At 52.6% G+C, this 25,677-nt stretch overlaps 1 protein-coding gene across 1 annotated transcript; it reads right to left on the reverse strand.

Moving 5' to 3' along the window:
* Positions 1 to 6,257: 6,257 nt before the first annotated feature.
* On the reverse strand, positions 6,258 to 24,013 carry EGLN2 (egl-9 family hypoxia inducible factor 2). The gene is made up of 6 exons (XM_082231301.1): positions 23,861 to 24,013; positions 22,455 to 23,166; positions 11,436 to 11,555; positions 8,310 to 8,446; positions 6,722 to 6,789; positions 6,258 to 6,454 (listed from the first exon to the last, which is right to left on the reverse strand). The coding sequence occupies exons 2-6, from the start codon at positions 23,028 to 23,030 to the stop codon at positions 6,396 to 6,398; spliced, it is 960 nt and encodes a 319-aa protein (XP_082087427.1). The 5' UTR covers positions 23,031 to 23,166; positions 23,861 to 24,013; the 3' UTR covers positions 6,258 to 6,395.
* Positions 24,014 to 25,677: the final 1,664 nt, after the last annotated feature.

A 25,677-nucleotide genomic window follows, 5' to 3' on the forward strand; every position in this document is an offset into this window, starting at 1 on the left:
CAAGGCTTGCGGATAGCTTCCTGAAGCCTGGAAAGCCTGCATTCGCCCCATAGGATGAACACACATTTCCCCTTCATTTTTGGAGGGAGAAAAATGCATCCTATAGGGCGAAAAATACGGTAGCTTCCTTCACCTGCCACAGGACCAGAAAGAGATGCTCAGCACTGGCGCTGGACCCACAACCAGGCATGGGGCTGCACTGCACCCCCCAACAAACAGCTGGGTCATCACGCATCCCTATTCTGCACCTTGTACAGGTGAAACTCGGAAAATTAGAATATGGTGGAAAAGTTCATTTATTTCAGTAATTCAACTTAAAAGGTGAAACTAATATATGAGCTGATGACATGGCTCCCCAAATCTCTTTTTTGATGAGAGCAGCTTTTGCATCTCATTTGGAAACCAAGGCCCCAGAGTCTGGAGGAAGAATGGGGAGGCACACAATGCCGGATGCTTGAAGTCCAGTGTGAAGTTCCCACATCTCTGTTGATTTGGGGAGCCATGGCATCAGCTGGTGTTGGTCCACTGTGCTTCATTAAGTCCAGGGCCAACGCAGCCGTCTACCAGGAGGTTTTGGAGCACTTCATGCTTCCTTCTGCAGATGAGCTTTATGGGGATTCTGACTTCATTTTCCAGCAGGACTTTGGCACCTGCCCACACTGCCCAAAGTACCAAAACCTGGTTCAATGCCCATGGGATTACTGTGCTTGATTGGCCAGCAAACTCGTCTGACCTGAACCCCATAGAGAATCTATGGGGCATTGCCAAGAGAAAGATGAGAGACATGAGACTGAGCAATGCAGAAGAGCTGAAGGCTGCTATTGAAGCATCCTGGTCTTCCATAACACCTCAGCAGTGCCACAGGCTGATAGCATCCATGCCACGCCGCACTGAGGCAGTAATTGATGCAAAGGGGGCCCAAACCAAGTACTGAGTACATATACATGCTTCTACTTCTCAGAGGTCCAGTATTGCTCTATTTGCAATCCTTGTTTTGCTGATTTCATTTAATATTCTAATTTTCTGAGATTGTTAATTTGGGGTTGTCATCAGCTGTTTTCATCACAATTATAACAAACAAAGGCTTGACATATCTCGCTTTGCATGTCATGAGTCTATCTCATATATTAGTTTCACCTTTTAAGTTGAATTACTGAAATAAGTGAACTTTTCCACAATATTCTAACTTTCCGAGTTTCACCTGTACATATTATTAACATGCGTGCACAATTCCTCTTTCTTTGCATAACTTGCTCCACATTTCTTCTGCCTTTCCATCCTCAACCTTTTTGCAGTTTCCACAGGTGTCGCTCAGATGCGTTAAAGCAGTCCGTTCCCAAATATTTTTGGGCCACCCACACCCCAGCTCCATAAATTCATCCCTAGCGCCCCCTGCCATATTAAAAACATTGTTCGGACTAGCTGTTCTCAGCACGACCTGCGGAGAAATAAATTTCAAAGCAGTAACAACAAATCGCACATCTATTCAAAATCCAGTTGGAGGTACCAAGTTTCATGAATCCAGCCGCATGAATGAACTTGGATCCAGGGATACCAGCTTAACTTAGGGATGGCTTACGTCCGCAATGTCCGGGACATTTCCAGGATTCTGCTGTCTGAAAGCCTTTGGGCAGGAATCGCTTTAATGCCTGGGCTCTTTGGAAGAGTCATCGACACGAGGATTTGCTGCCACCTAGCGCTGATGCAATTAATTACACTCACTCATGCACAGACCAAAATATTTAATAAAAAATTTCCTTCTTACCCATTAGGGGCACCTTTTTAAACGACTCAAAAGGTTTCTTTATGGTTTAATCTGAATGAGCCACACAAATTGTGAGGGTGTGAATGTAGCCCTCAATAGTCTTCTCCCTGAATCTGTCAAATCTGCTTTTTTTTTTAAGCCATCCAAGTTGGTGGCAGGGAGTTCCATAGTAATAATAATAATAATAATAATATTTATACCCCGCCCATCTGGCTGGGTTTCCCCAGCCACTCTGGGCAGCTTCCAAAAGAATATTAAAATACTGTGATACATCAAACATTAAAAGCTTCCCTAAACAGGGCTGCCTTCAGATGTCTTCTAAAAGTCTGGTAGTTGTTGTTCTCTTTGACATCTGGTGGGAGGGTGTTCCACAGGGCGGGTGCCACTACCGAGAAGGCCCTCTGCCTGGTTCCCTGTAACTTGGCTTCTCGCAGGGAGGGAACCGCCAGAAGGCCCTTGGAGCTGGACCTCAGTGTCCGGGTAGAACGATGGGGGTGGAGACGCTCCTTCAGGTATACTGGACCGAGGCCGTTTAGGGCTTTAAAGGTCAGCACCAACACTTTGAATTGTGCTCGGAAACATACTGGGAGCCAATGTAGGTCTTTCAAGACCGGTGTTATATGGTCTCGGCGGCCGCTCCCAGTCACCAGTCTGGCTGCCGCATTCTGGATTAGTTGTAGTTTCCGGGTCACCTTCAAAGGGAGCCCCATGTAGAGCGCTTTGCAGTAGTCCAAGCGGGAGATAACCAGAGCATGCACCACTCTGGCGAGGCAGTCCGCGGGCAGGTAGGGTCTCAGCCTACGTACCAGATGGAGCTGGTAAATAGCTGCCCTGGACACGGATTTAACCTGTGCCTCCATGGACAGCTGTGAGTCCAGAATGACTCCCAGGCTGCGCACCTGGTCTTTCAGGGGCACAGTTACCCCATTCAGGACCAGGGAGTCCTCCACACCTGCCCACCTCCTGTCCCCCAGAAACAGTACTTCTGTCTTGTCAGGATTCAACCTCAATCTGTTCCTTTCCTCTGTTCCTGATATACCTGGTTTGGTGTGGTTTGGGCCCCAAATCATCCGGATGCCTCCCGTTGCCAGTGAGGTCCAAGCAGGTCCCCTTCTTGAGGGCAACTCTTTGCGTACCAAATAATCCAGCCCCCAGCCCCAGGGACTGTCTCCCTCTGCCCCCCCCCGGCCCACTCACTGGTTCCCCTTCAGACCTATCTGAAAGTGATGCTCGGCACCCTCAAAGTCACTTCCCCAAAGCCCAGCTGAGCGATGTCTCCCTGCCGAGGGAAGTGCTCCCTCTACATCGTCAGGTGAACTCTCCAGTGTTTCGAAGTTTGCCAAGTTGTCCTGGGCCAACGTTAAAATGCAGCTCTGGGGCTGGCCAAAATTAGGTTTTTCTCTCCTTTCTGCAGCCCAGGATCTCTCGATATGCTGGCCATCTCGTTCCTCACACCTCCCCAAGTCAGCTCAAAGGCGCTTTTCCTGCCTGAACCCTCTTCCTCTATGGACCCTTTTCCTAAACCAAAATCCAGGGATTTATACTGTCCTGGGAGCATCCAGCAATCATTGAGCAGGGCCATTTAGCACAGCAAACTTGCCACATGCCATTTTAAATGTGCAGCGGCAATTTCGGAAATGTTTTACAGTGATACCTTGGGTTACATACGCTTCAGGTTACATGCGCTTCAGGTTACAGACTCCGGTAACCCAGAAATAGTACTTTGGGTTAAGAACTTTGCTTCAGGATGAGAACAGAAATCGTGCTCCGGCGGCGCGGCAGCAGCAGGAGGCCCCATTAGCTAAAGTGGTGCTTCAGGTTAAGAACAGTTTCAGGTTAAGAACAGACCTCTGGAATGAATTAAGTACTTAACCTGAGGTACCACTGTATTGCCTTGGTCAAATCCCACCTGGAGTTGTTTGCCCAACTTGAAGGATATTGACAAGCTGTCATAGATGCCCAATCGCCTTCTAAATCCAGCCCGCGGAAGGTCTGGGAATCAGTGTGTTTTTACATGAGTAGAATGTGTCCTTATACAGTGGTACCTCTGGATACGAACGGGATCCGTTCCGGAGCCCCGTTCGCATCCTGAAGGGAACATAACCCGCGTCTGCGCGTGCGCGGGCCGCGATTCGCCGCTTCTGTGCATGCACGTGACATCATTTTGACCATCTGCCCATGTGCGAGCGGCAAAACGCGTTCCGTTACTTCCGGGTCGCCGCGGAGCGTAACCTGAAAACGCTCGACCTGAAACAACTTCAACCCGAGGTATGACTGTATTTAAAAGGCATCTCTGGGTTATTTGTGGGGCCTGTCTGGTGTTTTCACATGAGTAGAATGTGTCCTTTTATTTACAATGCATCTCTGGGTTATTTGTGGGGCATAGGAATTCGTTCATTTCCCCGCACCCCAAATATGGTCCGGCCCCCCACAAGGTCTGAGGGACAGTGGACCGGCCCCCTGTTGAAAAGGTTTTCTGACCCCTGATCAAGGGTCTGGAAACCGAGCCTGATGAGGAACGGTTGAAGGAGCTGGGTATGTCTAGCCTGGAAAAGAGGAGACTGAGAGGAGACAGGAAGCCATCTTCCAATATCTCAAGGGCTGTCACACAAAAGACAGAGCAAACTTGTTTTCTCCTGCTCTGGAGAGCAGGACTCGAACCCAAACCAACGGCTTCAAATTACGAGAAAGGAGATTCTGACAAAATATCAGGAGGAACTCTTTGACATCAGTAAGAGCTGTTTGACAGTGGAACAGATTCTCTGGGAAGGCGGTGGACTCTCCCTCCTTGGAAGTTTTTGAACAAAGTTTCGGTGTCTGTCCATTTGTCATGGATTGCAGGGGGTCAGACTAGATGTTCCCTGGAGATCCCTTCCAATTCTACAATTCTGTGATTCTACAGAGAGAGAGAAGTTTATTTCTCTCTCTCTCTCTCCTTACCCTAGAACTCACAGGCTTGTTGTTGTGGGAATTAAAGCAGGAGGAAGGAGAACAATCTACCTTCAGCAACTTGGAGAAAAGGTTGGATACAAAGGCAGATAATTACCGTATTTTTCACTCTATAGGACGCACTTTCCCCCCTCCAAAAATGATGGGGAAATGTGTGCGTGTCCTATGGAGCGAATGCAGGCTCCTTGGCTTCAGCGATAGCAACGCGAAACCTCCGAAGCGCAGAGGGAGCACTCTCTCCGCGCTCCGGAGGCTTCACGTTGCTTTCGCTGAAGCCTGGTGAGCAAGAGGCATTGGTGCACACTGACCCCTCTCGCTCTCCAGGCTTCAGGGGTAGCCACCTGAAGCCTTCGGAGCACAGCGTGAGTTCCCGCTGCGTTCTGGAGGCTTCGGATTCCTTTCACTGAAGCCAGGAGAGTCTTGCTCTCCTGGCTTCAGCAAAAGGAACCCGAAGCCTGAGGAGCACAGCGGGAACTTGCGCTGCGCTCCGAAGGCTTCAGGGATAGCCGCGTGCAGCCCCTCCTATCGCTAAAGAGGAAGCCAAGACAGCGAGCGGGATCCATCCCGCTCGCTGTCTTGGCTTGTGCCATAGCCACGCGCAACCCCTCCGGCAGGGAGAGGTTGCACTCAGCCTGTACGCTGCTCTTTGGGGCTGGTGGGGAAATAAGGTGTTTTTTTCTTGATTTCCCCCTCTAAAAACTAGGTGCGCCCTATGGTCCGGTGTGCCCTATGGAGTGGAAAATACTGTAAATCCACGTTCCACCGAGAAATGGGGGGCGCAGGGACTTCAGAGGATGAGACAGGGACAACTCTTTAGATCAGGCTTCCTCAAACCCGGCCCTCCCGATGCTTTTTGAGACTACAATTCCCATCATCCCTGACCACTGGTCCTGCTAGCTAGGGATGATGGGAGTTGTAGTCCCAAAACAGCTGGAGGGCCGAGTTTGGGGGTGCCTGCTTTAGACCCACCAGTGTGACAAGCGAGCAGCTCAAATGCCCCCCACCCCTTTCCCAGAGCAGAAGAGAGGGGGTCCAGGAGCCCTGGCCCCCTCTTCTGCCCCCCACCCCTATTCCCAAAAAACAAAGAAGCCTGAGGTCGTTTCCATGAGCTGATGTTTATTCCGTCTCATCCACGGGGTGGCTCGTTCTCTCGCCACCCCTCTCTTTTTCTGCTCTTCCGCACTCCCTCGTTTCCTGCTCCCTCGTTCTCTCTCACTTCGCAGATGGATTAAAATGAGCAGGACCAAGCGCTGGCGCTGGGGGCGGGCAGGGGTAGACCGGGAGTGTCCTGCCGGACAAGGGTTTCCCGGCACCTGGGGGGTCCCTTCCGACGCGGCAGAAGGGGAAAAAAAGCCACCCTCTCCCTGGGGGGGCTTGCACCTACAGGTGCCGGGCCCATTCACACACACACACACACACAAACACACAACCTTTCTTCTCAAGGTCCAGCTGCCTCTCGACAGCCCCATTTTTTTTCTTCTTCTTCTTCATCAGCATCATCTTCCTCTCCTCCTGGGCTGTGGTCAAAGGCCTTCCAGCTGCAGCCGGCCGGATTGGGGGGGCGGGCAGCGGCAGCGGACACAGGCGGCAGCAAAGGCGGCGACAGGCAGCTTGAAATGGCCAAAGAGAGCGCAGGGTCTTTGGCGGTCAGGTTCCCACGGCGGCAACGCACGGCTGTCCGTCAAGTCGGCCCGTTTTCCTGCGCCCCGCCGGGAGAGGGTTCTGCCCCCTTCTTCTGAGCTTTGGGGGGGGAAAGAACAAAGGTCACCCCAAAGAGGTCAGCTTTTCTGCAAAAGGGACTTTTTAGGGGGCCCAGCCACCCTCACCCAATTCCAGGAGACTGTGCAGAGGGGAGGAACTCTGCACGCGCTCAGAGGTCCTTTTCCCGCACCAGCGCCAACAGAGCCCCAAGCGCTAGCAGTCGGTCTGTGGGCCTGCCCTCCGTGCCCCGGCTGCCCCCACCCCACTCCCCGGTGCCCCCCAGCACCTAGTTGCCCGTCCACGTACCCAGTTGGTGCCTCCCTTTGGCTTCTGCCCGCTCCTTGGCGTCAAAATACCAGATGGTGATAGCATACCTAGGGGGAAAGCGATAGTTTTGCATGGATCCTGTGTGGTGCCGAGGAGCTGAGCTCTCGCCCGGCTCATGCTCGGCTCAGTGGGGCTTGTGCAGGACAACCGCCCCCAGTCCCAATGGGAAGAACTGGGGAGGAACTGGGGGGCAGTCCCCGTTCTCCATCCCAGCCACTAAAATGCAATTTGGGAAGCCAGAGCCAAACACACAGAGAGATTTCTGCACACAAGGAGACCTCTCCCTTCTGCAGGATCTGATTTCTGTCCGCAGGGCCTGTAAGACAGAGTTGTTCCGCCTGGCCTTTGGCTTGGAATCAACTTGATCCCCTTCCCCTGCATTCTGGATTAATTGCAGTTTCCGGGTCACCTTCAAAGGTAGCCCCACGTAGAACACATTGCAGGTCGCTCCTTCAGGCATACTGGGCCTTTGAGGCCGTTTAGGGCTTTAAAGGTCAGCACCAACACTTTGAATTGTGCTCGGAAACGTACTGGGAGCCAATGCAGGTCTTTCAAGACCGGTGTTATATGGTCTTGGCGGCCTCTCCCAGTCACCAGTCTGGCTGCTGCGTTCTGGATTAGTTGTAGTTTCCGGGTCACCTTCAAAGGTAGCCCCACGTAGAACACATTGCAGGTCGCTCCTTCAGGCATACTGGGCCTTTGAGGCCGTTTAGGGCTTTAAAGGTCAGCACCAACACTTTGAATTGTGCTCGGAAACGTACTGGGAGCCAATGCAGGTCTTTCAAGACCGGTGTTATATGGTCTTGGCGGCCTCTCCCAGTCACCAGTCTGGCTGCTGCGTTCTGGATTAGTTGTAGTTTCCGGGTCACCTTCAAAGGTAGCCCCACGTAGAGCGCATTGCAGTAGTCCAAGCGGGAGATAACCAGAGCATGCACCACTCTGCAGGCAGGGAGGGTCTCATCCTGCGTACCAGATGGAGATGGTAGACAGCCGCCCTGGATACAGAATTAACCTGCGCCTCCCTGGACAGCTATGAGTCCAAAATGACTCCCAGGCTGCGCACCTGGTCCTTCAGGGGCACAGTTACAGATAGGTAGCCGTGTTGGTCTGCCATAGTCAAAATAAAAAAATTCCTTCCAGTAGCACCTTAAAGACCAACTAAGTTAGTTCTTGGTATGAGCTTTCGTGTGCATGCACACTTCTTCAGATACACTGAAACAGAAGTTGCCAGATCCTTCTATATAGTGAGAAGGTGGGGAGGGGTATTACTCAGAAGGGTGGTGGGAATGGGAGATTGGCAGATAGCTGAGATGAGCCTGTTGACGACTCTTAACGACTGCAATAGGTCTTACAGGAAAAGGCAAGGGGTGAGAAGGTGAGAAATGGCTTAGTCATGTATAATGAGATAAGAATCCAATGTCTTTGTTCAGACCAGGTCTCTCCATGGTTTTAAGTTTGGTAATGAGTTGCAATTCAGCAGCTTCAGGGACACAGTTACCCCATTCAGGACCATTTTCGCCAGTTCTACATAGTTCATCAACTTCTCTTGCCCACCCCTCCCCGTTACCTGGTGGCGTAGGCTGGCTTCACTTCGTGGGGGTTGCGCCGGTCAGACCAGAAGATGAGCAGCCGGTCAAAGATGGGCTCGATGTTGGCCACCACCGAGCGTCCTTCGGGGTAGATCTGCAGGATCCCACCGTGAACCTGGCACAGACGGGGAGACGTCAAGGGGTCCCTTTTGCAGATGGAACTCATGCAAAGTCCTTTGGGCGCGCTGCCCTGGGCAGCAGGAAACTGACCCCCAAGTCATTCATTCGCCTCCTGCCCCTCCCAGGCACCCTTGGGTGGGGACGTGAGAATATTGGGTGCCCCTCTTCAAGAGGACTTACTGGCTGGGCATTCAGGGTGCTCAAAGAGAGGGTCCTATGGGTGCATCTGGGGCATGGGAGGGAGGGGGCCTGCGTGGCAGGAAGTTGGGGCAATGCTCTAGCCAGGGACTGGGGCCCCGGTTGCCCTGGAGTGCAAGTGGGAGCACCGTGGATGTGGAATAATAATAATAATAACAATATTTTATTATTTATACCCCGCCCATCTGGCTGGGTTTCCCCAGCCACTCTGGGCAGCTTCCAACAAAATATTAAAATCCATCAAATATTCAAAGCTTCCCTAAACAGGGCTGCCTGGAGATCCAGGTTAGGGGGTGGGGGCTATGGGTGCCCCCCCCCGATAGCCCCCACCCGATGCAAGTAGGAATAGAAGAAGAGTCCGGAGGATGGATCAGGCCACCATCCCGTTCACACAGCGGCTGAACAGATCCGTGGGGAAACTCCCAAGCAGGATTCGAACACAAGACCCTTCTCCCCTCCTAGGGTTGAGCATAACTATCCCGGCTGGGAGCCACCCAAAGCCTTTTCCTCCTCCTCTGGGAATTGGTCCAATCCTCTCTGATAGACATCCAAGTTGGTGATCGATGCTGCGTCTAGTGGAAGGGAGTTCCGCAGTTTAATTCCCTGCTGCGTGAAGAAAGACTTATCCGTCCTGAATCTTCATCATAGGCCCTTGAGTTCTTTTCTGGGAACTTGCCCTGAGACCTTCAGGTATAGGGCGGTATATACAATCAATCAGTTCTAGTGTTATTGGGGGGGGGCAAGAACTTGTCAGGTTGGAAGGGACCCCAAAGGTTGCAATGCAGGAATCTCCGCTAAGGCACCCCTGCCTCTCGGTCGCCTTTCCTGAAAAGTCCCAAACGCTGCAACCTTTTCTGCAACATCCATTTTGAGACGAGGCAACCAGAACGGGACACTGGACTCCCAATCCGGTTGCACCACAGATTTTGCAAAACGGCCTTGTGATTTGGGCGTTTTTATTCTCAATCTCTTTCCTAGAAATATGGGCCTCCAACTCCCATAGCCTCAGCTGGCATGAGCAAGGATCAGGGATGACGGGAAATCAGGAATATTGAAAGGGGGTGGGGGGGACAGAGTCTCTCCCCCCCCCCTACACACACACAGCCCTCCACTCTCCAAACCCAGGAAGACTTGACCTGTGAAATTCCCTGCTGCAAAACGGATGGGGAGGTTCCCTCGCTCCAGGACTTTTATCCAGGATGGCGAAAATGGAACCTCCAGGCTTAAAAGCAGTCTACCACATGAATACTCATTTAGAGAGGAGGGCGATTGCCTGAGGGGTTTTCCCCAGGAGTATCTGGCTGGCCAAATTGGGGGGAGTTCACAATGTTGGGCTAGGTAGCTTGAGGGTTCGCATCTGTCTTGCAACACCAGAACAGAGCCAGGGAATTTCCCCTACGAGAAAAAGCTTGCAGCATTTGGGACTCCTCTGTTTCGGGAAAAGCCGAGTGAAGATGTGACGTGACAGACGTTTTTCTCCTTCTCTCATAACACCAAGTCGGAATATTCAGGACAGATGAAAGGAAATCCTTCTTCGTGTGCCACGTAGTCGGACTGTGGAACTCTCTGCCACTGGAGGGAGGGAGGGCCACAGCTTCAAAATATCAGACAAATTCATGGAAATCAGTAAGGCTCTCGGTGGCTACTGGCCGCAAAGGCTCTGCTCAGCCTCTGAATCCCAGTGTCTGGAAACCCCAGGAAGGGAGAGTTGCTGTTGTGCTCGGATCCTGGTTGCTGGTTTTGCATAATGGGCATTTGGTGGGCCAATGTGAGGACAGGATGGCGGGCTCGATGGGCCCCCTTTGGCCTGATGCAGCCAGGCTCTACTTTTGCTGTTATGGAACCTCCAGCTGCAGGAGCAGTCTATCAAGATTCCTAGGTTCTATGGGCTCCTGAAGGAGCGTCTCCACCCCCATCGTTCTGCCCGGACACTGTGATCCATCTCCGAGGGTCTTCTGACGCTTCCCTCCCTGCGAGAAGTGAGGTTACAGGGAACCAGGCAGAGGGCCTTCTCGGTGGTGGCTCCCTCCCTGTGGAACGCCCTCCCATCAGATGTCAAAGAAAACAACAACTACCAGACTTTTAGAAGACATCTGAAGGCAGCCCTGTTCAGGGAAGCTTTTAATGTTTGATGTATCACAGTATTTTAATATTCTTTTGGAAGCCGCCCAGAGTGGCTGGGGAAACCCAGCCAGATGGGCGGGGTATAAATAATAAATTATTATTATATTATTATTATTATTTGGCCACTGTGAGGACAGGAGGTTGGACAAGAAGCTTCACGGATCAGGCCCACTCTCGGCAGAGACCTTGCACTTTCATAAGCTCTCCGCTGAGCCTCTGCAACAGAAGGAACCCAGGAGTCCTGGCAGAAAGACCCCACTGCCAAAAGACTTTCTGTGTGCACCAGACAGTCGAAGCCCAGTCCCTGCAGTCCGCCGACACAGGGCAGGCACTCTGCATATGCTCAGAGGCACACACTTTCTATCAGTGCTTCTCGTGGCCCCAGGACTGAGCCCTGCAAGGCTTCGCCTCCAAACTTTCTTCTTCCGCAAGCCGAGAGCAGGACCCCGGAGTCCTAGGCTGCTGGGGGAACCCAGGCGTCCTACTCCGAAGGGTCGTCCCCCTGAGCGCAGGAGTTTCGCCTGCTGGAGGGGGCAGAGGAAGGGGCACAGAACGGAGGGCAGGGCATCGGGGAAGAGGAAATGTGTGGCATGCATGAGACCGGGGGGTGTGGGCAGAGGGGCAGGTGGCAGGTCAGAGACCCCCCCCCCTCCCACACGTACCTTGCTGTCCCAGTGCCGGTTTAGGTAATAGATGCAAGTGACGCAGCGCCCGTCTCCGTGAGGGTTGTCCACGTGGCGCAGGTACCCCCTGCCGTTGCCGGGGTAACATGCCACCATGGCCTGGAGGGGAGGGGGGAAGGGAGAGGAGGGAGGGGTCAATGCCAGGGGTCGGACCAAAAACAGCTCCAGGACCGCCTCTTCCCGGCTCCGCCCCCCTGCCAGGAGCTCCGCCTCCCGGTTCGCCTATGGAGAAGGGAGAGTCGCCTCCAGGCAACCAGGAAGCAAAAACAAGGAGCCAAAGCCCGTATCCTCCCTATTGGAAAGTGGTCTGCACGGGGCAGATGGGAAGCTGAATTTGCAAAGCGCCCACCCCCTAGCACCCCCGCTCTGGGGCCGGGTGGGCAACAGCGGAAGAGGGCAATCTGTAGCTTTTCCTAGGGGGCAGCATGCATTGGGGGCGAGCAGGAAAGGAAGGGGGAGAGGCAGGCAGGCAGGCAGGCAGGCAGACGCAAGGAATTTTGGGGTGTCCGATTGTTAAAACAACCCAAGTCAGAGTGCGGAAGCCACTTGGGCAGGAAGACCAAAGCCTTTCATGGAATCCTGGAATGGTCAAGTCAGAAAGGAACCCGGGGATCATATACCAACCCTGAGCAAGGCAGGGATTTGCTGGCTTCTTTGTCCACCAGCGGGTGGCGCTGTGGGTTAAACCACAGAGCCTAGGACTTGCCGATCAGAAGGTCAGCGGTTCGAATCCCCGCGACGGGGTGAGCTCCTGTTCATAGAATCCTAGAGTTGGAAGAGACCACAAGGGCCATCGAGTCCAACCCCCTGCCAAGCAGGAAACACCATCAGAGCACTCCTGACATATGGTTGTCAACCCTCTGCTTAAAGACCTCCAAAGTAGGAGACTCCACCACACTCCTTGGCAGCAAATTCCACTGTCAAACAGCTCTTACAGTCAGGAAGTTCTTCCTAATGTTTAGGTGGAATCTTCTTTCTTGTAGTTTGGATCCATTGCTCCGTGTCCGCTTCTCTGGAGCAGCAGAAAACAACCTTTCTCCCTCCTCTATGTGACATCCTTTTATATATTTGAACATGGCTATCATATCACCCCTTAACCTCCTCTTCTCCAGGCTAAACATGCCCAGCTCCCTTAGCCGTTCCTCATAAGGCATCGTTTCCAGGCCTTTGACCATTTTGGTTGCCCTCCTCTGGACACGTTCCAGTTTGACAGTGTCCTTCTTGTACTGTGGTGCCCAGAACTGGACACAGTACTCCAGGTGAGGTCTGACCAGAGCAGAATACAGTGGCACTATTACTTCCCTTGATCTAGATGCTATACTCCTATTGATGCAGCCCAGAATTGCATTGGCTTTTTTAGCTGCCACATCACACTGTTGGCTCACGTCACACTGTTGGCTCATGTACTGCTCTCAAGCCAGGTGTCACCCATCTTGTATTTGTGCCTCTCATTTTTTTTTGCCCAAGTGCAATACTTTACATTTCTCCCTGTTAAAATTCATCTTGTTTGTTTTGGCCCAGTTCTCTAATCTGTCAAGGTCGTTTTTTTTTTTTTGTTTGTTTTTTTTATTTAAAAAAACCTTTATTATATTCCAACAGTTAAAAAACATATATACATCTTCCATAAAAGACAAAAACCAAAAGCAAAAATAAGAATATACAAACCAAATTTAAATTCCTTACTGCTTAAATACGCAAACCTTATACAAATCCATTACATTATTTGACTTCCCACCACCACGTCGAGAGCCATAACTCAACAATATATTCAGCAGTGTCTTCATCCAATCGTTATTGCTACATTGCGGTTTTTATATCATACCGACTGAGACTTTAACATTTCCTAAAATCGATTCCATGTATGAGAGAAATTTATTCCAATCGTTAATAAATTTATTGTTTCTTTGATGCCTGATCTTCTGAGTCATCATTGCTATGTCCATGTATTCAATTAGTTTATTCTGCCAATCACTAATCGTTGGAATGTTAGGTGTTTTCCAACTCTGAGCTAACAGTATCCTTGCGGAAACTGTTGCATAATGGAAGAGGGTTTGGTCTTCTTTTTTAATTTCTTCTCCCACCATTCCTAAAAGGAATGCCTCGGCCTTTTTAGGAAATGTGTATTTTAGGACCTTTTTTAACTCATCGTAAACCAGTCCCCAAAACCTTTTTACTTCTTCACAGGCCCACCACATATGAAAGAAATCTCCCTCTTTCTTCCTACACTTCCAGCACGTCTTTTCCCCGGTTTTATACATTTTGGCTAATTTTATTGGGGTGATGTACCACCTGTACATCATCTTCCCCATATTTTCTCGGATTCTGACACAAGCTGAAAATTTCATGTCTTTAGTCCAGAGTTTTGTCCATCTTTCATATTCTAGGGGGTATCCTAAATCTATGGCCCATTTAATCATAACGTCTTTGATTTCCTCATCCATTGTATCCCACTCTAATAGCTGGTCGTACATTTTAGATAGGAGTTTAGACTTTCCTTCTATTATTTCTAATTGGAATTTAGATTTGTTCTTGCTCATTCCGACTTTTTTATGTTCCCTCCAGACAGCATTGATTTGGTGATATTGTATCCATCCCTTTAATTTATCTTTTAATTCTTCATAGGGTCTAATTTCCCATCCTTTATCCGATTTTCTTAGGAGGTCAGCATATGTCCACCTTTTACCTTCCATGTTTAGTTTCTTAATTACTAAAATATCAACGGGTGACAGCCACCATGGGGTATCTTTTTCTACTAGTCTTTTACACCTATTCCACTGGTTCTGATTTGAAAGAGATGTAGAGCTGGGTATCATCCGCATGCTGATGAAACCCAGCCCAAACCTCCTGATGATCTCTCCCAGCGGCTGCATGTAGATGTTGAAAAGCATGGGGGAAGAGGACAGGGGACCTCAAATTAGGTCCAGAAAAGAACCGGCAACCAGAGCAGCTGCTTTAAATCGGGGCTAATATGAGATCTAAAGAGAATCCTAGACAGGAATCTGGCTGCCGTGTTTGGGACCGACCAAAGTTTCCCAGCAGTCTTCAAGGGCAGCCCCATGAGGAGCACATTGCAGTAATCCAGCCTGGAAATTGCCAGAGTGTGGAGTTGAAGTGGCCAAGGCATCTCTGTCCAAAAGGGGCTGTAGATGGAGATGAAAGTTTGTGTGTCCCCCCAATACAGTGGTATCCCGCAAGACGAACGCCTCGCAAGACGGAAAACCCGCTAGACGAAAGGGTTTTCCGTTTTGGAGGCGCTTCGCAAAACGAATTTCCCTATGGGCTTGCTTCGCAAAACGAAAGCCCATAGGGAAATCTCCGGGACAGCGGGGAAGCGCAGCGCGTCTTCCCCACTGTCCTCGGACCTCCTCCGAAGGCTGGCGGTGGGGCGGAGAGACCTCCTCCCGCCGCCAGCCTTCGGAAGCCTGCTCCAAAGCCTGGCGGTGGGGCAGAAAGACCTCCTCTCGCCGCCAGCCTTCGGAGCATTCTTCCGAAGGCTGGCGGCGGGAGGAGGTCTTTCCGCCCCACCGCCAGGCTTTGGAAGGCTCCTCCGAAGGCTGGCGGTGGGGCGGAAAGCCCTTCTCCCCGCACCAGCCTTCGGACGGCTGTCCTGAAGACTTGCGGTGGGAGGAGGGTTTTCCTTCCCACCGCCAACATTCAGAATGCTGTTCTGAATGTTGGCGGTGGGGAGGAAAAACCCTCCTCCCACCGCAAGCCCCGGGAACAGAGGAGAAGCGCTGCGCCCCTTCCCCTCTGTTCCCGTACCTGTCCTGAAGGCTTGCGGTGGGGAGAAAAGCCCTTCTCCGCACCACCAGCCTGGCAAGCGGTTACCATAGGAACGCATTAATTGATTTTCAATGCATTCCTATGGGAAACCGTGCTTCGCAAGACGAAAAACTCGCAAGAAGAAAAAACTTGCGGAACGAATTAATTTCGTCTTGCGAGGCACCACTATACCGAGGCCACCTGAGCCCCCCAGGGACAGGGGGAAATCCAGGAGCCCCCCCAAAGTGCAGGGGAGCACAGCCCCCCAACCTAGACTTGAGAACCCAGGATACAGCACATCTCTGCCTTTTCATGATTCAGTTGATTATTATTATTATTATTCGTTAGATTAGAAAATAATTTTAAAAATAATTAACAACTGGTAATAAAAATAATTGAAAATAATTAAAATAGTTAGCAAGGGTAATTATAGTTTAAAATGATAATTGATTGATAACCTGCCCTTCCCCATAAGGGACCGCGGGTAGGTTACTGCATCAAAACACAACATTAAAAACAATTCAATATACAGTGGTACCTCTGGATAAGAACAGCATCCGTTCCAGAGCCCTGTTTGCATCCTGAAGTAACTGCAACCTGCGTCTGCGCAGGTCGCGATTCCGCGCATGCGCATGACGTCATTTTGACCGTCCTCGCATGCGCGAGTGGCGAAACCCGGAAGTAACGCGCTCCGTTACTTCCGGGTCGCTGTGGAGCGCAACCCGAAGGCGCTCAACCTGAAGCAACTTCAACCCGAGGTGCGACTGTAATTTCTGAAAAATGAGAAAACTCCCCTGCCTTTGAGCACAGCAATAGCCAAGCCTCTATCCTGAGAATAGTTTGAGGAGGGGTCCCCAAGGCTGCCAGAACCCCAAGAGTTTGCTCCCTCCCCCCACAACCTCCTTGGGGTACTTCTTCCCCACACTGCGAGCCCCTCGTCCCTGCGAGACAAAGGCGGGATGCGCTCCCACAAACGCCCCACGTGCAAATCCAAAACGCGCGACACCTTTTTAGGGTCCCTCGACCCTGAGCTACCTCTCCGCTACTAAAACAGAAAGCAAAGGAACAGCAAAACTACTTCAAAAGTCAAAGCCCTGGAGAGGAAATTCTGGAGGGGAGAAAGCCTGAGAAATGAAATCTGATTGGAATTAATTTTATAATGAAATGATTTTATAACGTATTATCATTTTACTGTTGTTAGCCGCTCTGAGCCCGGCTTCGGCTGGGGAGGGTGGGATATAAATAAATTATTATTATTATTATTATTATTATTATTATTATTATTATTATTATGGCAGTGAAGATTGGAGGGTGGTTGGGCTATGAATGGTCAACATTATTATTATTATTATTATTATTATTATTATTATTATTATTATTATTAAAGGGCTGACACCTGAGATTTTGTAGAGGGGGCGTGGAGAGAGAGACAAGGAAGGGTTACTGTTTGCTGCCTGGCCAGGAGGGAGACGCTGGGCAGGGGGGGCCAAATGATATTCCAACAGATCTCTGCCCCCCCCCAAGAAACAAACAAAAATAAAGTGGGGTTGCAAGCAAAGCCAGTGGCCAAAATCCCACCCCTTCCCAACCCTGTAAGAAAGTCCACAGCAGAAGGGGGAGGGCAGAGAAGGAGGCGAGAGAGGCTGTAATCTCTCCGCCCCCCCCGGGGGGCAAAAGGCTGGTGCGTCCTGTTCCCTCGCATTCCTGGTAGCACCAAGGACATGAAGTCCCCGTGACGCAGGATCTGCTCTCGGACCAAAAAGCGTGGAAGGCTGCCGGCGGGGTCAGCCGAGGACACGGCTCAGCTCTGCCCTTAGACGACTCGAGATAATGAGCCCCTTCGCGCTCCAGGAGGCGGCGGGAAGGGGGGGTGGCTTGCTGTGCCTCGGTTTCCCCTTCGCTAGGTGCCCGCAGGGGTCGTGCCAGGACATGGAGAGAGACCCCACACAATCACACAGTGAGTCAAGCCAAGAATCAGCTCTCTGGCAGGCTGGCAAGGCCTCAATTTTTGCACCCACCGCAGTGGGGGTGCAGGGGAACAAAGGATGCGATAAGCAGCCTCTGGACCATTTCCCACTGATCTGGAGGAAGTATCCTGGCAACGCTCGGAGCGGCTGCGACTCGGCCGAACGGCATTAATTGCTGCGGCGAATCTGCAGCTGTGTTTGATCTCTGTGGCTGTTGTGAGTCACAGGGAGCTCAGGGTTTGCTGGAAAGCAGAATAAAAATATAAAATCGGGTCGGCTCGTCCAGCTGCTCCCCGGCTTTTTTGAGGAGATGGGGTTGGAATCCAGGAATTTGGGCTTCCTGCCCCCTTTCTGCACCTGCTTTAAAATCCTGGCAGCAACCCAGTAAGGAAAAACTTTGGACTCTCAGGCCCTCCCCATGGTCAAAGAAGAGGACCCAGGAGTCCGGGCCAGCAAAAAACTCCCTTTGGCCTGAGGCTGCCGCCTCCGTGGGAACATGCCTAAGGCAAGTCTCCAGGGTGTCTGTGCAGGAGCACTTTCCAAAGAGTGAGAAGGGGGCCAACGCAGCTAAGCCCCATGGAAGCTGGTGGGGCAGGAGGGGAGCATCGCAGCTTCTGCAGTAAAAACAGAGACCCCTGTGGATTTTATTGCGGCGTCCGCATTAGGGGATCGTTGGAGAGGACGGCACTGGGGGCCCCACCTCAATTAATATGCTTGCCTTTCTGTTGCCACAAGGAAGGGACCCCCAGAGGCCATCTAGTCCAACCCCCCGCAATGTAGGAATCCAGCCCCTTCCTTTCTTCTTGTCGCCTCCATCCACTGGTTCGAGTCCTGCACTCCACAGGAGCTTTCTCTGTCTTGCCTGCCACAACCCACGGCACCCCCAGCCCCCCAGGGGTGGAGGAGAGAACATGCCTCCCTCAAGCCAGCCCCACAGTGGTGCAGCTCTCAGAGCACAGGCACGCTTCAGGGTCACTTGGTCCAGAGTTCGAAATTTGCCAGGCATGTTTTGCAACTGCCCTGGGTCCGATTGCAACCCAGTGGAGATCTCTGGACGCCAGCTTGGCACGTGGCTCACCCCCTCCTCCGTTTATTTATTTTTTTTATTATTATTATTATTATTATTATTATTATTATTATTATTATTAATACAGTGGTACCTCGGGTTACAGACGCTTTAGGTTACAGACTCCACTAACCCAGAAATAGTGCTTCAGGTTAAGAACTTTGCTTCAGGATGAGAACAGAAATGGTGTGGCGGCTGTGCGGCAGCAGCGGGAGGCCCCATTAGCTAAAGTGGTGCTTCAGGTTAAGAACAGTTTCAGGTTAAGAACGGACCTCCGAAACGAATTAAGTTCTTAACCTGAGGTACCACTGTATTATTATTATTATTATCATTATCATTATCATTATCATTATCATTATTATTTATTTGTACGTCCCCAGCCACTGTGGGCGGCTTCCAACAAAGATTAAAAATACATTAAAATGTCACACATTAAAAACTTCCCTGAACTGGGCTGCCTTCAGATGTCTTCTAAATGTCAGGTAGTTGTTTATCTCTTTGACATCTGGTGGGAGGGCGTTCCACAGGGAGGGTGCCACCACCAAGAAGGCCCTCTGCCTGGTTCCCTGTCACTTTGCATCTCTCAGTGAGGGAACCACCAGAAGGCCCTCGGCGCTGGACCTCAGTGTCCGGGCAGAACGATGGAGGTGGAGATGCTCCTTCAGATATACTGGACCAAGGCCGTTGAGGGCTTTCAAGGTCAGCACCAACACTTTGATTTGTGCTCAGAAACGTACTGAGAGCCAATGTAGGTCTTTCAAGACTGGTGTTATGTGGTCTTGGCGGCCGCTCCCAGTCACCAGTCTAGCTGCTCCCTACAACGACCCTGTGAGGGAGGTTACGAGGCTGTGACTGACTCCAAGGTGACCCAGTGAGGCTCATGACAGAGCGGGGATTCGAACCCTGATCTCCCAGGTCCGACGCTCGAACCACTACACCACAATGGCTTCCTAAGGGACTTCTGCTATGGGGCAGCTCAAGAAACTAAGTAGGTGGATAAATATGGAGAAAGCCAAACGTCACTTAGAGAAGGAGCTGAAATATTTTCCTTGAAGCTTGAATCTGGTTTATTCTGGATTGTTTTCTTTGATGTTTTAACGTGTTATAAACTGCTTTGAGGTGTTTTTTCCCCTTTAAAATATGAAGCGGAGTAGAATGAAATGAATAATAAATAAATCACAATAAATTCCAATAAATGGCACCCAGGCATTCCGATTCGCTTATAATTCTGGGTTTCTAACACTGCTTCTACCCCACCTTGCCCCCCCCCAAAAAAATATTATGCCATCCTCAGCAAACCCCCCCCCCCAGATGTGATCAAGTTCCAACTCCCAGAAGGCAGGGAGAATGGCAGGCTTTGCAGATCAGTAACCGCTGGAGGGCTGCAAATTTCTCTCTGATTCCAGGAAAGAGATGGAGGCAGCCAGGGCCTTTCCTAGAATTCACAAATCCCTCTCCCTACCGGGAAACGGGGAGCAAAGAGTCAGGGCTGCCTCCAGGGGCAAAAGCTGCATCCCCCATGCAGGCCCCCTGCAACCCACCCCCCAAAAATAAAAGATCCTGCCAACATTGCAGGAAAAAGCAAAAACAGAGGGAAGAGGCAAGAGGGCAAGAGCTCTGCGCTGGCAAATCGGCTTCCATCAGCAATTTTGCCCACTGGGAGGGAGGGAGCCGGGGGTCAGCCGGGGACCTTGACAAAAGGGGTCAGCCGGGGTTGCCCAAAAAGTCGCAGGGTCAGCTTGGGTGGCTCCTGACACCGATCCGGGCGCAAAGAGCTCTCCGGGATGGCTCCGAGCCAAGCAGTATTCGCAGCTAAGCCCCAGCACCCGTTTGAGGCAGAGGGTCCAGACAGGGAAACGGCTGTCAGCCTTTATTCTGGATTACTGCAAGGTCTTCTGCCTGGGGCATCCTCCAAAGACGGCTCAGAAACTCCAGAGGGAGCAGAATTGGGCTGCCAGGCTGCTCACCGGGCCAAGACGGACTGCGCTGTCTGCCGATCGGTTTCTGGGCCCCCTCCAAAGTGCCGGTTTTGCCGAGGAACTGCAATATCTCAAGGGCCGCCTCTCCCCATATGAACCCACCCAGATCCTCTGATTATCATCCGATGCCCGTCTGAAGGAGAGGTCTGGCAGCACGAGAGCAGGGCCTTTTGTGGGGTGGCTCCCCGTTCGTGGAAGACTCTTCCCAGGGAGGTTTGCCTGGGGACTTTACTGCACATCTTCAGGCACCAGGCAAAAAACATTCCCATTTAACCAGGCCTTTGACTGTTAAACTAAATGTGTCAAGTGGGGGGGGGGTTAATGTTTGTTTGTTTGTTTGTTTGTTTGTTTGCTTGCTTGTGTTTTTATATTGTCAACTGCCCTGTGATCTTCAGATAAAAGGGTGGTATATAAATTTAATAAAGTGAGAATAAAAATAACTCGCAAGTGAGGGGCCCTCTGAGCATACGCAGAGCCCTTTTCCCTTTCAATAGAGCAACCAGGCCAGTCCCTAGATTGCTCCGGAAGGCAGGACTTGAACCCATGGCTTCAACTTGCAAGAAAGAAGATTCCAACTCAATACCCGGAAGAACTTTCTGACAGTAAGAAGGGCTGCTTGAAGCAGAGAATGAAGCAGAGTTTGAAGGGGCCCCTGTCAGGGACCCCTCAGCTGGGATTCCTGCCTTGAAGCGGGTTGGGCTAGATGACCGCTGGGGGTGCCCTTCGACTCAACGATCCTACGATTTAGGGAAAGGCGGGCTGGGAGAAGGTCAGAACGACGGCGCCGGTTGCAACAGGAGAGAGAGCAGGGCAAAGTTCTTCGCGGAAATGATAGGTGCAAAATCACAAGACTGTCTAGCCCCCTTCCCTGCCCCACAGAGCACACAAACACCAAGGAGCTCAGCTCCTCCCCCGGTTCCAGGAACGCAGGAGGGTGAGTTGGCTGCTGTTTCTTAGAAATGCACTCTAGACGTCCTCAGAGACACTCTTTCCCTGCTGCGCATTCCACAGTGATTCCAAAATCCACCTTCTCCAGGGACCCCACAACTATCTGTGTGCTAGTTACACAACAGACACAGTTCTCGTCCGGCCGACACAGCCTCTGCCAGCTTCTGTCTTTCCAGGAAAGCGGGAAAAGACCCCCCCCAGCGACCCCCAGAGACAGGAAAAGGCTCCCACCTCCCTCTGGCAGGCGGGATAAGTTAGCGACCCCTAACGGGCACCCCAAAGAGGCAACACGGGGTGTGGAAGGGTGCCCTTGAATGCAACACCTTCCAGGGGTCCTGGGAGCCCCCTCCTCCTCCTCCCCAGACCCCCACCCAGACCCCCCAGGACCTGCCCTGCCTGGCCCAGAGGTCGCTGGCGTCCGCAACAGCAGAGCGTTTCCACCAAAGGTCTAGCTGTTGCTGGGTGGGGGGGTGCAGAGCAGGGGAAAGCCTTGCGGAGCTCCTGGCCCCCAACATCACATTTCAGACAATTAATCTCAGGGTTCTGGGTTCGAGCCCCAAGTGGGGCGAAATATTCCTGCCTTGCAGCGGGTTGGGCTGGATGACCCTCAGGGTCCCTTCCAACGCTGCAGTTCTGTGATTCTAGAATCGTACACCTATAAGGGACACCCCAAGGTCATCCAGTCCAACCCGCTGCGAGGCAGGAATAAAGATGGCACAAGCTTGTTTTCTGCTGTTTCAGGGGGTAAGATCAATATTATTATTACGAGGAAGGGCTTGCCAAGAAGCCGCTCAATGGTGGAGTCTAAGCAGAGGTCAGACCGCCGTCTCTCAGGGATTCTTCAGCTGCAATCGCTGCCTTGCAGCGGGTTGGAATGGATGACCCTTAGGGGTCCCTTTCAGATACACAATTCCAGGGCGATAGGATGGCTTTCCCAACCTAAATGTCTGCACCAACTGCACATTCAGAAGCACGGACGCAACACGACCCAAACCCCCTCCCACGCTGCCACCTCGCACATGGGCAAAGCAGGGGGGAAAAAGAGTCCTCTGCTCCCGTGCAGAGTTCCAAAAGGCCAATGCGGACACCCACCCACTCACCGGAAGCAAGATGTGCCCCCTCTAGGCCAACACAGGGACAAGAAAGCAAAGCATTTTGTAGGAACCTACTTTACGCAGCGAGGGAAATGCACTCTGCACATGCACAGAGAGAGCCGGGAGTCCTGGACTGCAGGGGTTGGACTAGATGAGCCCTGGGGGACCCCTCCGGAACTCACCTTGGTCCGTCCGCGGATGTCGTAGGTGCCCAGCTTGCCGGCACATTGAAGCATGAGCCGGTCGACGTGCGCCATGAGTTCTCCGATGGCGCGGCACCCGGGCTCCCAGCCCTCCACCCAGGCGATCTGGTCCCCCCGGATGGCGTGGGGCGGCACTGCCCTCTGGCTGACTAGCTGCCCGTCGCGGAACTTGCCACTGCGGTGAAGCCCCTCCACCTCCGCCAGAATCCGGGCGCACAGAACCTCCCCGAGGAACGAGTCCTTGACGCAGATCCCGTAAAAGTTCATGCAGGGCACCACGTAGTCCAGCGCCAGGTGCCCCGAGGGGGGTGCCCGGGGGTCCGAGGGGGCTTCTCGGTGACGCTTGGCCGCCCCTTCGCCTGCAGGGTCGTCGTTGTCGCTGCCGGGCTCTGCCCTACGGCGTTTCGGATGCCCGTTGAGTGCCAACAGGAGGAGGCTCCCCACGGCTGCCCCTTCGCCCTCCAGCGGGCAGGCCTCTCTGCCCTGGCTGCCCCGACCCATTCTCTGGCAGGGGGGGAACCCTAGCGCGGCGTCCGGTGGGCGCGACTCCTCCATGGCATGTCCCGGGAGCAGGCGGGGGCCGGCGCCATCTTGCGGCCGGGGCGGATTCAGGTGGGGGCAGGAAGGCAGGTCACGGAGAAGAAACTCTTGGGGGTGCCATGTTGCCGTTGGGGGTGCTCAGCCCCCTTGCCTAATATGGGGGGGGGAGAAAGGCAGGTAAGGTCAAGGCAAAGATCCGCACCAGGGCAACATCCCCCTCCCCACCCAAGCTGCTCTGGGCACGGGTTCAAATTATCCCACTTGGCTCAGTTTGCCGCCTTTCACAGCCAGACCTACCTCGCAGGGTTGCAGCGGAGATCAGAGCTGAGGGACGTGGGTTCAAATCCCACCACCCCCCTCCCGGACTTCACCTGGAGGGCCAGCCGCTGCCTCTCTGAGCCAAATCCACCTTGCAGGGGGGGTTAAAGGAGGAAGGGGATAACCAGGACGGCGGGGACTCCCCCCCCCCCAGCTCCCTGGGGAAAGGGATGGGGTGGGAATGGCAGAGATAAAATAAAAAGAGGGGAAGGGGGGCGACAGGAGAGGGGCCGGGACCCCCCCCAAACACACAAAGCAGCCTCGGGGCCACCCAAAAAACACCGCGCGCGCGCGCGCGCGCGCAAGGAAAAGGCGAGTTTCCCAAGTTGGCCGGAGAACCGGCGCGATTGTTTTGGGGGGTCTGAAAGAGGGGCGCCCATTGCGGGAGGGCTCCCCGGGAGGAGGGGTCCAGGACTGCAGGGGGGCGATCAGGGGAGCCATTGCGGTAACCCCCCCCCCCGGTAAGAGGGGTCCAGAGATTTAGGGGTCCAGCCTGACCCGGGGGTCCCCCATTCCGTCCCTCGTACCTCGGCTCGCCGGGAGGGATGCGGTGTCGCCCCGCAAGCGGCTAGTCCTCAACGCGCCCCCGGCCGCCGCGAGGCCTCTTCGTCTTCCTCCTCTCCTCCTTCTCCTCCTTCCGTCGCTCCTCCTCCTCCGCCGCCGCCCTCCGCTTTTGTTCGCCGGCCCGACGAGCCCGAGCCCGGCTGCGCGGGGAGGAGGAGCCTCGGCCGCCGGGGAGGCGTGGCGGCGCTTCTCTGAACATGTGCAGAGCGCGGCGCGCGCGGAGACCCGCCACCGCCGGCCCTGCGAGGCGGGTCGAAGAGGAGCGCCTATGGGAGAAGGGATGGGGGGCTCCCGGACTACAACCCCCAGGAGGATGGGAGTTGTAGTTCGCCAATACCTGGGAGGGACACCCCCCCCCCCAGCTCTCCCCACCCCTCGGGGGGCAACCTGGGGTTCCTTCTACCGGCCTTCTTTCTTCTCTTTCCGCCTTTTCGGAGCAGGGCAGCAGCGCCTGGCCATAGGATCGCGGCGTTGGAAGGGACCCCACCGGGTCATCTAGCGCAACCCGCTGCAATGCAGGGGGGTCTGCTGTCCTCTGCACGGTGTCATTGCGGTGGGAAAGAAGGGGGAGAGGAGACAGGCTGTTGCTGGGGGTTCAAGCAGCCTTGGTGATCAGTACCAGGGTACAGCGTCTTGGCAGCTGCAGATTTTATTTTTATTTTATTAAAGCAAGTTTCGGCAAACTAAGGCCCGGGGCCTGGATCCGGCCCGCAGACGGTCCAGGAATCAGCGTGTTTTCACATGAGTAGAATGTGTCCTTTTATATAAAATGAACCTCTGGTTTATTTGTGGGGCCTGCCTGGTGTTTTTACATGAGTAGAATGTGTGCTTTTATTTAAAATGCATCTCTGGGTTATTTGTGGGGCATAGGAATTGGTTCACCCCCCAAAAAAAAATAGTCTGCCCCCCCACAAAGTCTGAGGGACAGTGGACCGGCCCCCTGCTGAATAAGTTTGCTGACCCTTGTAATCTAGAGCTTACTGTCTGAATGGGAGGGCCAGTGTGGCACAGCAGTTAGTGTGCGGGACTAGGACCTGGGAGAGACCTGGGTTCGAATCCTCACTCAGCCGTGGGGCCGTCACTGCCTGTCTTAGACAAACCTGCCTCGCAGGGCTGTTGTTGGAGATTAAATGGGGAGGAAAAGTGGGGATATAAATGCCGTAAGGGAAGGAATAGGCAGCATCTGACAGGAGCCTAAGCAGAGTGGGGCTGGGCCGCAACTTGTTATTCCTCACCACGGAGCCGAGATGAAACCAGTGGCTCTGTGTGACTCTCTAAGTTGGCGCTCATAAAGGAAAAGGATAAGGTGCAAGATTGGTTTCATTATGCCCAAATTCAAGAGGTATTTAAGATGGATAAGAAAAAATCAGGCTTCCAGGTGGAAAAATCGAAATTAGAGACAGAATTGTTAGAACCAAAGACTAAGTTATTATCAAGAATGTATAACTTGCTGCTTAAATGGAATACTCAGGATGAGACAGTTAAATCGGCCATGATAAAATGGGCACAAGACATTGGGCACAACATCATGTTCGAAGACTGGGAAAGGTTATGGACCACTGGTATGAAATTTACGGCATGTAATGCCTTGAAAGAAAACATTATGAAAATGATATACAGGTGGTACATGACCCCAGTCAAGCTAGCAAAGATATATCATTTGACCGACAATAGATGTTGGAAGTGTAAAGAGACCGAAGGGACATTCTTTCACCTATGGTGGACGTGCCCTAAAGTGAAGGCCTTCTGGGAAATGATATATAATGAGTTAAAAAAGGTG

This window comes from Podarcis vaucheri (assembly GCF_965113315.1).
Source record: "Podarcis vaucheri genome assembly, chromosome: 7".
Classification (NCBI taxonomy): Eukaryota; Metazoa; Chordata; class Lepidosauria; order Squamata; family Lacertidae; genus Podarcis; species Podarcis vaucheri.